Source organism: Hyperolius riggenbachi, chromosome 3 (assembly GCF_040937935.1).
Source record: "Hyperolius riggenbachi isolate aHypRig1 chromosome 3, aHypRig1.pri, whole genome shotgun sequence".
Classification (NCBI taxonomy): domain Eukaryota; kingdom Metazoa; phylum Chordata; class Amphibia; order Anura; family Hyperoliidae; genus Hyperolius; species Hyperolius riggenbachi.
In genome coordinates, this window is record NC_090648.1 from 509,317,727 (window position 1) to 509,331,641 (window position 13,915).

At 47.1% G+C, this 13,915-nt stretch overlaps 1 protein-coding gene across 1 annotated transcript; it reads left to right on the forward strand.

Moving 5' to 3' along the window:
* The first annotated feature begins 2,102 nt into the window (after positions 1-2,102).
* LOC137562433 (zona pellucida sperm-binding protein 4-like) lies at positions 2,103-12,776 on the forward strand. The gene is made up of 11 exons (XM_068273779.1): positions 2,103-2,178; positions 3,608-3,701; positions 4,298-4,453; positions 5,516-5,706; positions 9,501-9,598; positions 9,670-9,800; positions 11,079-11,268; positions 11,345-11,495; positions 11,593-11,671; positions 12,446-12,550; positions 12,631-12,776. Exons 1-11 carry the CDS (start codon positions 2,134-2,136, stop codon positions 12,774-12,776), a joined length of 1,386 nt encoding a protein of 461 aa, XP_068129880.1. The 5' UTR covers positions 2,103-2,133.
* The last annotated feature ends 1,139 nt before the right edge of the window (positions 12,777-13,915 follow it).

A 13,915-nucleotide genomic window follows, 5' to 3' on the forward strand; every position in this document is an offset into this window, starting at 1 on the left:
GCTATATGTAGCTAGTCTAACGCGCTCCATGTGTACTTTATAACCTGTTCTCTTAGCTAATATATGGTCTGCTACACCCAATCCATGTTACTGTTACCATGTAGTATATTTTACCTACATAACCTGTGAATATTACTCTGGCGGTAATAACACTGAATGTGTGGGCCTTACTAATGACTTAGCAGTCTGACTTATGGCCGAGGAAACTCCTTACAGTAGGGATCAATGAGATGCAAATATCCCTGAGGTTATGCAGATTTATGTAAATGCAACAAAATGTGTAGAGCGCTGGCACTTGCTATGACCGTAATAACTCTTTATTAAAGAATCAGTTAAAATTGATTTTATACAGATCACATACAATTTTCCATCCACTCACACACCCATCCAGCCCAAGGGTATGCTGATGAGCCCAAAGGGACTTATTTTGTACAGGTGCACCTTAAAAATCAAAAATCAAAAAAGGGGGGTCAAGAATCCATAAAAACAGGATAAAAGGAAAAATGTCCAAACCTTTGTAAAAAAAATTAGGTAAAAACTTCCCAAGGTATATTATAGAGCAGCCAAGAATCTCAGCTTCTTACTATTACACAAGTCCAGCTCTAATTTCCAAGTTTGACAGATAAATAGTATGCACTTATCTCCTCGCTATAAATTCTGCTGAATAAAAAACATCTAACTTGCTTTATTAGATATCATGCAGCCTTTATGCTTACAGACAAGAAGATATTCTCCTCAGTCCACGTCTTTAGGTGTTGGCAAATAGTAGACTCCGTCCAAGATTCCCACGGCCGTTGTCCAGAGGGAGGAGGGGAACTGGGGCTGGTATCTCCGTTCACACCCACCCGCCGTAGAGTTAAAGCCAGGCGGGGATAGCGGGTCCCGTTCAAAATACCGCTCCTCACTCCTCGTAATCCCCGGCAGCCTCCCGCAGTACTTCCTGGATCAGAGTTCAGGACAGAGACGTCACTTCCTTGCGTCTCACTACTTCTTCCCTGCGTTCCAGCACGTACCAGACTCTCAGTGTTTGTACTGGTCCTGCTTCGGAAACCTCAGTTGAAAGGACAGTAGATTCCAATAGATCTCATGGGGCGCCCCAACTAGACCTCATTGACATGTTTCAACACAAAAACGTGTGTCTTCATCAGAATGATTGGAATAGGATTATGTAAAATTTGTATGCAGCTTGAATTTAGACCAGAGTATTTGCTTCTCATTGTATAACCCTTATCTTCAGCCAGGTGGTACAAGCTTGGAGGTTCCACTAGATCTGTCATGCTGGGTACACACACTGAGATTTACTGTCAGATCGCTTATTTCCAACATGTCTGATCTATTTCCATTTAGTTCAATAGGAAATTGGAAAGCAGATCGAATATGTTGTAAATCGCTCTGCCAGAAAATCTTGTGTACCCAGCATCTGTTTCTGTATCCCAAGGACTAAGGTCATGAGGCTCGAATGTTGGCTTAAAGGAAATCTAAAGTCAACCCAAAACCTTGCCTGGGGCTTCCTACAGCCCTGTGGAGTCATCATGTGCCAATGACAGACCGCTCAAAGTCCCTCCAGCCAGCAGCAGTGACCCCACCCCTGCTAAGCTGGCCAGCCACGTGCCTCCTTCATACACCTGCAGCCGGAGTGTTCTGCACATGCACAGTATGTAGAAATCCCTACTGTGCATACAGAGCACTCCTGACTGCGGGAGCGAGATTAGGGTGCTTATAGCTACCAGCAAATGTCCAGCTTTGTGAGGGTTACTGCTGCTGGCTGGAGGGAATTGGACTGGTGGTGTTGTGGGCACAGGGTGACCCCAGGGGGCTGCAAGAAGCCCCAGGTAAGTTTCTGGTGGGTCTAGCTTAAATTTCAAGATGTTCGCTTGTTTTCCACTTGTATGCAATCTGTAACCCTGGTCTCTTGCCCTGGATGCCTGATAGTATCCTGTTATCCACATGCAATCCTTTCCCTTCCTGACTAGCCTTGTAAGTTGCTGCTGCTTCTAGAGATGTAAAATGGCTGCCTAAATCTGAATTTTAGAACCAAATCTTTCATACTTTTCAGATCTTCAGGATGAATTTAGGAGTCTGCACAATGATTCTGCTTGTGGAATCTGGGTAGGAGAGAGACCAAATAACACAATGGTGGTTGGTGCTGCTTACACTGGATGCTACGTAAGGCAGAAGGTAAGGTGTTAGGAAGTGCCACTCCCTGAACACTAGCTGGCTTTATCACATTGACAGAACTTGCATTATGTATGGCCTTCTGGGCAAAAAACCAAAATGAGGGAAAATGCCTACATAAGGACACCTAAAGTGATAGATAGATAGAATACCAGTTGTCTGGCTGATCCTTATTCAAACTCTTAGCCATAGACATTGAACATGCAGATCAGATGCGCCCCCCCCCCCCCCCCCCCAATGACTGGCTGTCAATTGGTATTATTTAGAATTGTCAGCCCCATATCCCTCACTTCAGGTGTCTTTAAGCTTTGCTTATTGGATTGCCTAGTCTGCAACTCTGGACAAACTAAACTATTGCTGAAGTTGTGATCCCAAAAAAGTCTTGGACTTGAGTACTTCAGCTCTGCTATAATCCTTTTGCCGTTAAAACTGGGTGGTGCAGGCATGTATTAGCTGCTGTCCTTCAGGGCCGGTTCTAGCTAAAATGGGGCCCTGGGGCAAAAGTAATCCGGGGAGGGGGTCCTGGGGCAATTGCCCCCTTTGCCTCTATGGAAGCACAAACCCAGCTGTCCTTATGCCCACTGCTCCTCAGTCCTCTGTAGTCTAAATCCTCCCTGGCTCAGTCCTGGTTGTGCATGATATTGTCCAATGTCCCCATGCCATCAGGGCACTCCTGCACACTAGTCACACTCTAGTCTAAATCCTTACTTTGCTCAGCCCAGATTGCCAAAGAGGAGCAGTGGGCATGAGGGTGGCGGGTGCAGTGAAAAATGGCGTGGAGTAAATAAGGGCTATTTATCGTTTTAATCAAACTGCGCTGCAGCTTACCCCTCTATTGAAGCCCCGCCATATGACACCGGCAGACTTTGCAGGATGATCGGCTCAGCAAGTGCCTGCAGCCGCAATGATTGCAGAGGCAGGACTGTGGCTGATAGCCCCATACTTCCGGTGCTGCCTGTTACCGCTCCTCTGCCTGACCAAAAATCATGGAGCACAGTGCAAGCTGGTCAGGCAGAGGAGCGGTAACAGCACCAGAAGTATGGGGCTATCAGCCAGTCCTGCCTCTGCAATCATCGCGGCTGCAGGCACTTGCTGAGCCGATCATCCTGAAGTCTGCTGGTGTCCTATGATGGGGCTTCAATAGAAGCAGGAGGGGTAAGCTGCAGCACAATTTGATTAAAACGGAAAATAGCGCTCTAAAAAACCTGCACCAATTTTGAACAGTTAAAACGCTAAATAGCATTTTATACTGTAACTGAATGTGGCGCCATTATTGTACTGGCTGTGCGCCATAATTATCTACTCCGGAGGGTGGCCTATAATACATCTCCACTTGGTTTTGAGTACTTCAGCTCTGGTATACTCTAAACATGGTGTCTGTAGAGATCACCTCCTTAGTATCTTTATGTGAAACTGTCCTTATTCTCTTCAGGATGAAGAATATGTGATGACTCTGCTTTTGAAGGAAACAGTAGATGGTGCGCCTCAGCAATACAAGATGGAGAAAACCTGTCTAAGCCTGTCTGGTAATGATAGATTATGACCTACTCATTTCTACTATGGGAACCCTGAGATGAAAGTACCTCATGTTTGGTTTAAGGCTACCAAATTTTTTTTTTTTTTTAAATTGGGCTTCTGGGTTGGTCAGTGCTGGTTGTCTCTCAGAATTTTGAAAGGCAGGAAGTACATTAATGCTCTACTTGCAGGGGTGTCAAACTCAATATAAAGTGGGCCAAAACTGAATACTGGGACCAAGTTGCAGACCAACCTCAAAGTCTACTGTCCACCTTAGAAAGTTCCCTGATGTCTAGTGGCCTCCACCATCCCCTATACAATTTCCCTAGTGCTTAGTACTGCCCCTACCTCCCCATAGGGCTGCCACAGTTATAGGGATTCACCTCCAATACAGCTTCCCTGTTGGCCTAGAGTGGGCCAAACATAATGCAAAGTGGGGAAACCACTTGTGGGTTAAACTAAATGGCTCTGAGGGCTGGAGTTTAACATGTGGTCTAAGGGCTTGTGGGGATTGTAGCTGTGGGTGGGTGATGGTCACATAATGCTGTCTGGATGATTTAACCTCTTGTGCTTAACAAGGTCTTCTCCTCTCTTGCTCACACTATAGCCATGGATGCTCCAAGTCCTGATGTCTGTTCTGCTGTCAGCCAAGCTGATAAAGTGGCCTGTGCTGGGCCCTCTGTCCCTCAGGATGCCTGTGAAGGGATGGGATGCTGTTACTCTGCAAGAGATGCATCTATGCCCTGCTTCTTTGGAAACAAGTGTAAGTTATTATTGCTGAGCGGCTGCCATTCTTTTACATGGTGTCCAGGGGCGTAGCATAGGGGTTGCAGAGGTAGCGACCGCATCGGGGCTCTTGGGCCAGAGGGGCCTCGAAGGGCCCTCCCCAACTACAGTATTAGCTCTCTATTGGTCCTGTGCCCATAATGACTTCTATAGATACTTTGAATACTGGTAATCCTTAAACTGTTTCCCATCCCCTTCTTGCACCTCTGACACTGTAGTTGCCATTGGCAGGCTTTGGTGCGCCGTATCAATTGTTATGTATAGAGTGCTTGGGGGGGCCCCATTGTCAAACTTGCACCGGGGCCCTTAGCTACGCCACTGATGGTGTCTCATACTTACTGACTCACTAACACTGCATGGATGTCTCATGGCCACTGCCTGGAATCAACAGGACATAAATGTATGGGAACTTCACAAATAAACACCAGGAACAATCAAATTGATTTGAGTTATGGAAGTACCTTAAAGTGCAGGGGATATAGATCAGTGCTGATTAGTTGTCAGATACTCATAGATATTGCAGGCCTTAAAGGGAATCTGAAGTGAAAATAAACTTGAGATTGTGTAGTCCAGCTAAGAAATAAAACATTAGTAGCAGTGTCATATTTCCAGTACAGGAAGAGGAAAACTTATCTATGCAAAAGGGGCTCCTCTGACCCACCTTGGGTTGGCTACAGTACCGTTTTCTGAAGCGCTTGTACATTAAGTGACTGAACTTCCCTGCAGTACATCCTTATCTGAAGTAAAGGGTCATAAGCTCTACTCTGTTTCATACTTTGTATATTGCAAAGTTCACAAACTACACTATAGTTGACCATGTGTGCATTACTTCCTGAAATGGTGTACAGGGCTACTTGTGGTCCCTGGGGTACCACTCAAGTCATGTAGCTGGAAGCATAACTCATGGTACTAAATGTCCACTAACCAAGGGCTATACTTGATAGACAAGCTGTGGCCTCCACTAGCCCCATAGATATACCTCCCAGCTTCTCCTGACATTGAAGGATGGAAATGAACTTGCAACATTTTGTCTCCACAGTGACCACACAGTGCACAATTGAAAACAATATGGTGATCGCCGTGTCCAAAGACCTGACCAGGCCATCAACAAACCTTGATTCAGTCCATGTGATTGGCGTGGACTCCTCATCCTGTGCTGGATTTTCACTTTCTAAGAGTGACTCCTTTGCCGTGTTCAAATTCCCATTTTCCTGTGGTGGGCACTTCCAGGTATGTGGAGACTAGTCACAGAATGCTTGTGAACTTAAAGCCGATTGAGGCAAGAAAATTCGCTGTCCGATTGACCATACCCAAAACCAGTTCTCTCATGTCATTTAGGCATAACCCGATGAAGCTCTTGGCACACTACCTCAAAGATAATATTTTAATCTAAGGAAATTTCCCACTAGCTTGTAGCCAGTCCATATTACTGATCTATATTGTCACCAGCAGAGCTCTTGTTAGCCCTAGATGAAGTTCTTGGTCTAAAACATCAGTTAAAAATGATCTAAGCTCAGCCTATTGTGGAGGGGCTGTCACTAAATGTCTTGGTCTCTAGAAGATCTTGACAAGTACTGGTGCACATAACTCTTATGGTGGCCATACATGGTACAATAAACGTTTGCTTATCCCGTTTATTCAATCTAAATAATTGAATGGAAGTTGAAAATATATTTTTTTTTTTAAGAAATCAGATCGGACATGCTTGAAAAATCTTTATATTCGATCTAACGAAATAATCGAACTAAATTATCTAATTGAAGAAAAATAAAAAATTGTACCATGTATGGCCACCCTGGGATGCATAACCAGCTATAACCACGTGGTTTTAGTAGCAAACGTAATACTACATCCTGTCGTCAAAGTTGTTATAGCCCAGAAATTAGATTAAATGGGGCCCTAGGCAACAAGACAGCAGTTTTTTTTGGCGACAGCTGATCAATTTTTTTTTTGGGGGGGGGGGGGGGGGATGGGGAGGGAGATGCTGGCATCCTCTAAGCCCTAGGCAACTGCTTTTATAGCCATGAGGGTGATATAATATCCATTTTCTCCAGCATTCTGCATTGCAAGTCTATTAGAATCTAGCTTTTTAGTGTGCAACAAACTATGTCAAATTGAGTTTACAGCGCAAGTCATGATAAAAGCAATCACCCATATTTGGTTACTATCTTTGTAGATATAGGCTGGTCACTCTTTATCACTCGCCAGGAATGCAACATCTAAGTAATTTGATCAATGTGGTAAGGCACCATCACATGTTCTGGTTTGCAAGAAGGTGAAAGTGGATCCGAGGTGAACTTTTACTCATTGCATAATTGTGTTCCTTACCTATTGTTTATAGGGCATTCCTCAAGCCAAATACTTTGTTTTAATACTCTAATTCCCTATAAACAAGCCACGCCCTCAGGTTTTCAGAGAGCCTTGGCAGTAGCAAGGGCTCATGGGAGCTCAGTCTAGGCAGGAGGAGGGGGAGGTGTTACTAGCCACTGATTTCAGAGGCAGAGGGGATTAGGTTTTTTGCTCAAGATACAGATAAGCCTGCCTCTGTGTAATGTCTACAAACATGGCTGCTATCATTGTATCACAGGAAGACATAATCATATACTATTAAAGCTTTTTGCAGCTAGATTTGCTGTGTAAACCATCTAAACTTTAGATAAGCTATACAGACAAGTTACTTGTTATAGATATTCATCTCAGATCTGCTTTAAAGGTGGCTATACACTAGTCGATTTGCCATCTGATTCGATCAGAGGGATCTATCTGTTGATCAGAGAGGGATCGTATGGCCACCTTACTACAGATTGTGAATCGATTTCAGCCTGAAACCTATCACAATCTGTGGAGCTGCCCCCCCCCCCCCCCCATACATTACTTCGGCCGGCGCGAGTCCCCCTGATCCCAGCTGTCTTCTTCTCCGCTCTGGGCTCCAGACCGTTCCTGCAGCTACTGAACTTCCTGTCCAGGGGAAGTTTAAACAGTACAGGGCGCTCTACTGTTTAAACTTCCTGCCGGGACAGGAAGTTCTGTGCAGCAGCCGGTCCAGAACCCAGCGCGGAGAGAAAGAGGGGACTCACGCCGGCCTGGACAGGTAATGTATACCCGCTGTATTGCGTTGGGCATTCAACTGCCGCTATCGACGCACTCCAGACCTGGCAATCGAGAGAAATCTCCCGCACGGACAGATCGACGAACGATTTCGATTGATCTGTCAGCAGTGTGCGCGGCAATTTCACAGCCGATTCGATCACTGTTCGAATCGGCCATATATCGGCGGGAAAATCGTTGGTTTATGGGCCCCTTAACCTCCCTGCCGTTATAAAAAATTGCTGCGCACGGCAGGGAGGGTGTTTTTTGGCTTTTTTTTTTTTTTTGTAGCATGTAGCTAGCCTAGCGCTAGCTACATGCTTCCCCCCCCCTCCCTGCGGCGTCCCCCCGAATGCGCCGATCGCCGCCGGCGCATTAACCCATCCGGAAATCCCGTTCTGAACGGGATTTCCAGGAGGGCTTCCCCCGTCGCCATGGCGACGGGCGCGATGACGTCATCGACGTCGTGACGTCAGAGGGAGTCCCGAACCACCCCTCGACGCTGCCTGGCACTGATTGGCCAGGCAGCGCACGGGTCTCGGGGGGGGGGGGGGCACCCTCTGATGCGGCGGGTTGCGGCGAATCGGCGCGGAGCGGCGGCGATCGTAAGTTACACGCAGCTAGCAAAGTGCTAGCTGCGTGTAACAAAAAAAAAATTATGCAAATCGGCCCAGCAGGGCCTGAGGAATCCTCCGCAGCAGGTTACCCCGAGCTGAGCTCGGGATAACCGGCAGGGAGGTTAAGGAAGCTATTTGTGTCAAACTAGTTTATATCATATCAGATAAATGGCTTTAAAGGCTGTACACAAGTGCCAACTGTCTAGCCTGTTGGACTAGGTTTGCCTAAACCTCACATCTATAATGTTGCCCAGGAGTGACCTTCGACAAAATTAAACTTAAGCACTTTCAAATGTATGCAGGCTACAAACTTTCATAGGTTATGTTGACTACGCTATTTGTGGCTGCTTAGACTTCCATAGAAGCTTTGTGTGGCACACTGCTGGTGACCTCTTGTCAAGGAACTGCCTAACCCTATGCAGGCATCTGACCTTACCTCTTAAAAAGGCTAGATTTAGGACAAGGCCCCCTAGGCCATGGCCTAGGGCACCAAAGCAGCAGGCATAACTGGTGCATTTGTAAGCTTGCAAATGCTGCAATGCAGGGAGATCAGGCAAGCGCCTGACCGCGGTACTCTGCTGCTAGCCACCTGTGCAGCCACTTTGCTCTCTGTGCACATTTGCATAGTGGCCGGCGGCTATGGACTTGGGCAGCATTAGAGATGGAAAGGAAGAGGAAGCTTCTGCACTGGAGATGAGCTGATGGCTGCTGCAGTGTGAAGGCGAGCTGGCTACCTATACTGAAGGGGGTGGGAAAAAGGAGGGATTAAGGGAGTTGTCTCATTTGGCTACTTATATGGGGGAGGGGACATCCAGTTACCTATACAGGATGGGAGGGGTCATCTCGCTACCTATAACAAAGGAGGGCGCCAGTGGCGTAGCTAAGGAGCTGTGGGCCCCGATGCAAGTTTTACATGGGGCCCCCCAAGCACTCTATACATAACAATTGATATGGCGCACCAAAACCTGCCAATGGCAACTACAGTGTCAGAGGTGCAAGAAGGGGATGGGAAACAGTTTATTAATGATTACCACTATTCAAAGTATCTATAGAAGTGATTATGAGCACAGGACCAATAGAGAGCTAATACTGTAGTTGAGGAAGGGCCCTTTGGGGCCCCTCTGGCCCAAGGGCCCCGATGCGGTCGCTACCTCTGCACCCCCTATTACTACGCCCCTGGAGGGCGCCTTGTGACAGTGGCCTTGTGCAGTAGAGTACAAACCCCACCCTGCTCTTAAATGAACCTGTGTAGGTTTAATTAATCATAACTGCTTCCAGCTAAGACTTTGCACAAGTTTTCTCACATTCATCTCTTAACAGACGCACGGTGACCCAGTAACCTATGAGAATACTATAGAAGCTACCAGAAGAATAGAGACCTGGCAGGGGTCTTCCATCACACGGGACAGTACTCTGCAGTAAGTACAACATGTGACATTTTAGCAGCAGCTACACTGTCTGGGACACATAACCTTTACTCTCTTTACAGGGTAACAGTGCGCTGCAGGTACATCCAGACAGGCGTTGTCCCACTGCAGCTATCGGTGTCAACCTTGCCGCCACCACCACTTCCTGTCACCACAACAGGCCCTCTGCTGCTGGAAATGAGGATCTCACAAGGTGAGACTGAGATGTCCAGTGCTGTCTTCCTACAAATCCCCCCCCCCCCCCCTCCATAATGGGAAACTTGTAAATGTCGTCAAAATGGGAAAGTAGCGGCATCTCCAAGGACCATTGGGGGTGTCAGGCTTCTGTACACAATTGTCTTCAAAGAAGTTTCATCTAGTGTGCCTGAGGCTTTAAACCCAGATAACATGCAGGGAGCACCTCTTCTGGGGTACGAATAGGTGTATGAAATGGGCAGTCTTAAACAGTCATGAACTGTTTGCAATTCTTTGTTTAAGATGAGATGGTTAAGCTTGCCTTTAGATCAGGACAAGATGTACCAGTTGGCATGGGCCTGGGGCAGTGGCAAGAGGTTCCAGCCTCAGGGCACAGTGTAGGAGGGGGGGGGGGGGATGGGGCCTGGGGCAGAGGCAAGAGAGGCTCCAGCCTCAGGGCGCAGTGTAGGAGGGGGGCCTGGGGCAGAGGCAAGAGGCTCCAGCCTCAGGGCGCAGTGTAGGAGGGGGCACACAACTAGCTCAGCTATCATTCCCCTATTGTGATAAAAGCAGAAATAAATAAGAAAGGGGATACATGGCAGTGACTGCAAACCATATAACTGGAGATTAAGGTGTTGGGGGGCCCTGGAGTGCCTCTTACTCCAATAGCAATCAATGGGAGGGATGGAGGGTGCACTTTGGCATCTTAGCCTTGGGTGCTGGAGGACCTTGTCCCAGCTCTGCCTGGAACCCACTAGCAGCCTTTTCTAAGTGCAAAAATGGAGGATAATACTGCTACTCCACAAGAGTGCTGGATCAATGGCAGCCCTGTAATTTGAAGTCTCTTGTTAATGTGTGTTTTTTTTTTTTTTTTTTTTTTTTTTTTCTTCCCTTGACCATTCCTACCCTCCACCCCACCTTGCTGTGTGGATCTCTATACTTGCACAACAGTATTACATACAACAGGCACTCTATCTTTAACTGTAGCAGATTAGTGTGCTAGAAGCAAGCATGCACCTCTAGGTCACCAAAGTGTACTAAGAGGCTTGCACATTGGGAGGAGTTAATGCTGGGAAAGTTAGTACTGTAGGCAAGCTAAATATTAGCTTGTGGGGACCTCTAGCCCAAGAAATTGTCATAGTTTAGAGACTTGAACTCCTGCTTGACGTGACCTCATCCCACTCGATACAAAGTAACCTGTATTTGGGCATTTAGCAGTTGAAGCCTTGTCTGCTGGTGATTTTAGGTAACTATTGGAAACTACCTCAATTAACCATTTTCTTTTCCTCTTGTACAGATGCCGGCTATACATCCTACTACTCTACAGGGGATTATCCTGTGGTCAAAGTCCTCAGGGACCCCATCTACCTAGAGGTCCACATCCTGTACAGAACTGACCCCAACCTGGTTCTTGTGTTAAATGACTGTTGGGCTACCTCCTCTGTGGAACCAACACTAATGCCTCAATGGCCCATCTTGAAGGACAGGTCAGTAACTCACAACCTGTACTGTACTATGTGCTCCCAGAACATGAGGCTGACATGAGATCTTCTCTGACTCTAGGTGCCCTTTCAACATGGACAGCTACCTGAGCAGGCTGGTTTCTGTTGGAGCTCCTTCACAAGCAGTTCCCATCCCCAACCACTACAAACGCTTCCTCGTCAACACCTTCACATTTGTGGATGCAAACAGCCAGCTCAGCCTTGCCGACCTGGTAATTCAGACGCCTAAAAATCTTACTAGACTGAGTTTTTTTTTTTTTTTTTTTTTTTAATGCTTCATCGTGACTAAAAGACAAATTTTGTCTACAGGTTTACTTCCACTGCAGTGCATCAGTCTGTGTCCCCTCTAACCTGGATGACTGCAAAGCCTCTTGTGGCCAAAGGAAAAGTAAGTTGGTTTCTGAAAGTCATTGAGATGTAAAGATTTCTTCACACTAATCAGATAACCATGGGGGCTCTGTGTGGCTGATATTGTGGTGAAACCCTCCTACAGTGATGTTAGGACCATGGTTCTGACATCACTGTTGGGAGGCTTTTTTGCATTATGGGAAATTGGATGTTACCAACTAAAAATAAAAAGCAGCAGCTACTTCCACTGACATCACCTGTCAGTATTGGGGAGAGGAAAGATTTTACAATGGGCACACTGACTAAATCACTTTTAACCACTTCTGTTAATTACACTTATTTTCACTGGAGTTCATCTTAAAGTATACTTTAGGCTTCATAGCCAGGCTGGACAAATCACTATTTCAGAATCCAGGGCTCTCTAGAAATTGCAGCCATCACTGAATAGAGGCAGCTACTTGTTTCCTGTGGGTGGGACTTGCAGCACACATCCTGCAAAACTTTCTGCTCACACTTGAGCTACCGTAATCATAAAACTTCTCTTCAAAAGGCAAATCTTAAGCCACACTCATCTGTAGTGCAAGTGGCTCCAATACCCCTGCGAGTGGGACTTGGCAATCTCAACTCCACTTAGTTGTGCAGTTAGTAGGCCTTCTCTGATCTGCACTACAAGTGAAAGTAGCCTGTACTGTGCTCCACAGTCTATCAAAAGATGTGACTATTACTGGTGAAGGGACTGACAGATCTTGAAATGGGGCTTCCAAGAACGCTGCCTATTCGTCTTGCCTCAATTAACTGCACCTACTTTCCCTAGAGAGAATGGCTGAACCCCATGAAGTCCAAAGTTTGAGAAGGACAATAGTATCTTCAGAGGGGCCCGTTGCCTTGCTTGATGAGGATGAAGTTCTAAAGCTGGAAGGTAAGGACATAAGTGTGGCACCTGGTCTGTAAGTGGGTGACTTCTGTAATGGTCACTAACACTCCTCTGTTCTATCTTAGGTTCTCATCAGCCATGGGCCTCCTCCCTGGACCTGGCCAGAACCCTAGCTACTGCTGGAACAGTAGCATCTGTAGCAGTCACTATTGTAGGCATCTGGTTGCATCGCAAGAGACACTCCTGTAACATAAAAGCTGCAGCTGTTTGAATAAACTTTTTTTTTTACCAGTTAACTTCTGGTGTGGTGTCAGTTTTTGCTCAAGATATGTCAACTAAGGAAAGCGACTAAAGCAGAGGCGTAGCTAGGGTTTGCAGCGCCCGGGGACAAAGACTATTAATGCGCCCCCTAAGGTAAAGGGTGTGGCAAAATGTGGGCATGGTTATGGGTGGAGCCCAATGTACATGGAGGTTAGCAGGCTCACACTCACCAACCCTCCCTCAGTATGTACCTTCCAGCATGTTCCAAGACAAATTCAGCAATCATGAGCCTCCCCCCCCCCCCCCCCCCATCAAGACAAATTTAGCAATCATGAGCCCCCCCCCCCCATCAAGACAAATTTAGCAATCATGAGCCCCCCCCCCCCCCCCATCAAGACAAATTCTGAATCATGAGGCCCCCAACATGACCAATTCAGCAGTCATGAGGCACAAATGGACAGCATTTCACATAAATAGGCAGAATGCCCCCTTAATATGGTAGACACCTCTCACCTGGCAGCAGTTCCCCAAAATACACAATCTGACAGCAGTGGTTCCCCAAAAATAGGTAGACCCAGGTCTATAGGTGTCCCCAGAACAGGTAGCCAGGGGTAGAGATGTCCCCAGAACAGGTAGCCAGGGGTAGAGATGTCCCCAGAACAGGTAGCCAGGGGTAGAGATGTCCCCAGAACAGGTAGCCAGGGGTAGAGATGTCCCCAGAACAGGTAGCCAGGGGTAGAGATGTTCCCAGAACAGGTAGCCAGGGGTAGAGATGTTCCCAGAACAGGTAGCCAGGGGTAGAGATGTTCCCAGAACAGGTAGCCAGGGGTAGAGATGTTCCCAGAACAGGTAGCCAGGGGTAGAGATGTTCCCAGAACAGGTAGCCAGGGGTAGAGATGTTCCCAGAACAGGTAGCCAGGGGTAGAGATGTTCCCAGAACAGGTAGCCAGGGGTAGAGATGTTCCCAGAACAGGTAGCCAGGGGTAGAGATGTTCCCAGAACAGGTAGCCAGGGGTAGAGATGTTCCCAGAACAGGTAGCCAGGGGTAGAGATGTTCCCAGAACAGGTAGCCAGGGGTAGAGATGTTCCCAGAACAGGTAGCCAGGGGTAGAGATGTTCCCAGAACAGGTAGCCAGGGGTAGAGATGTT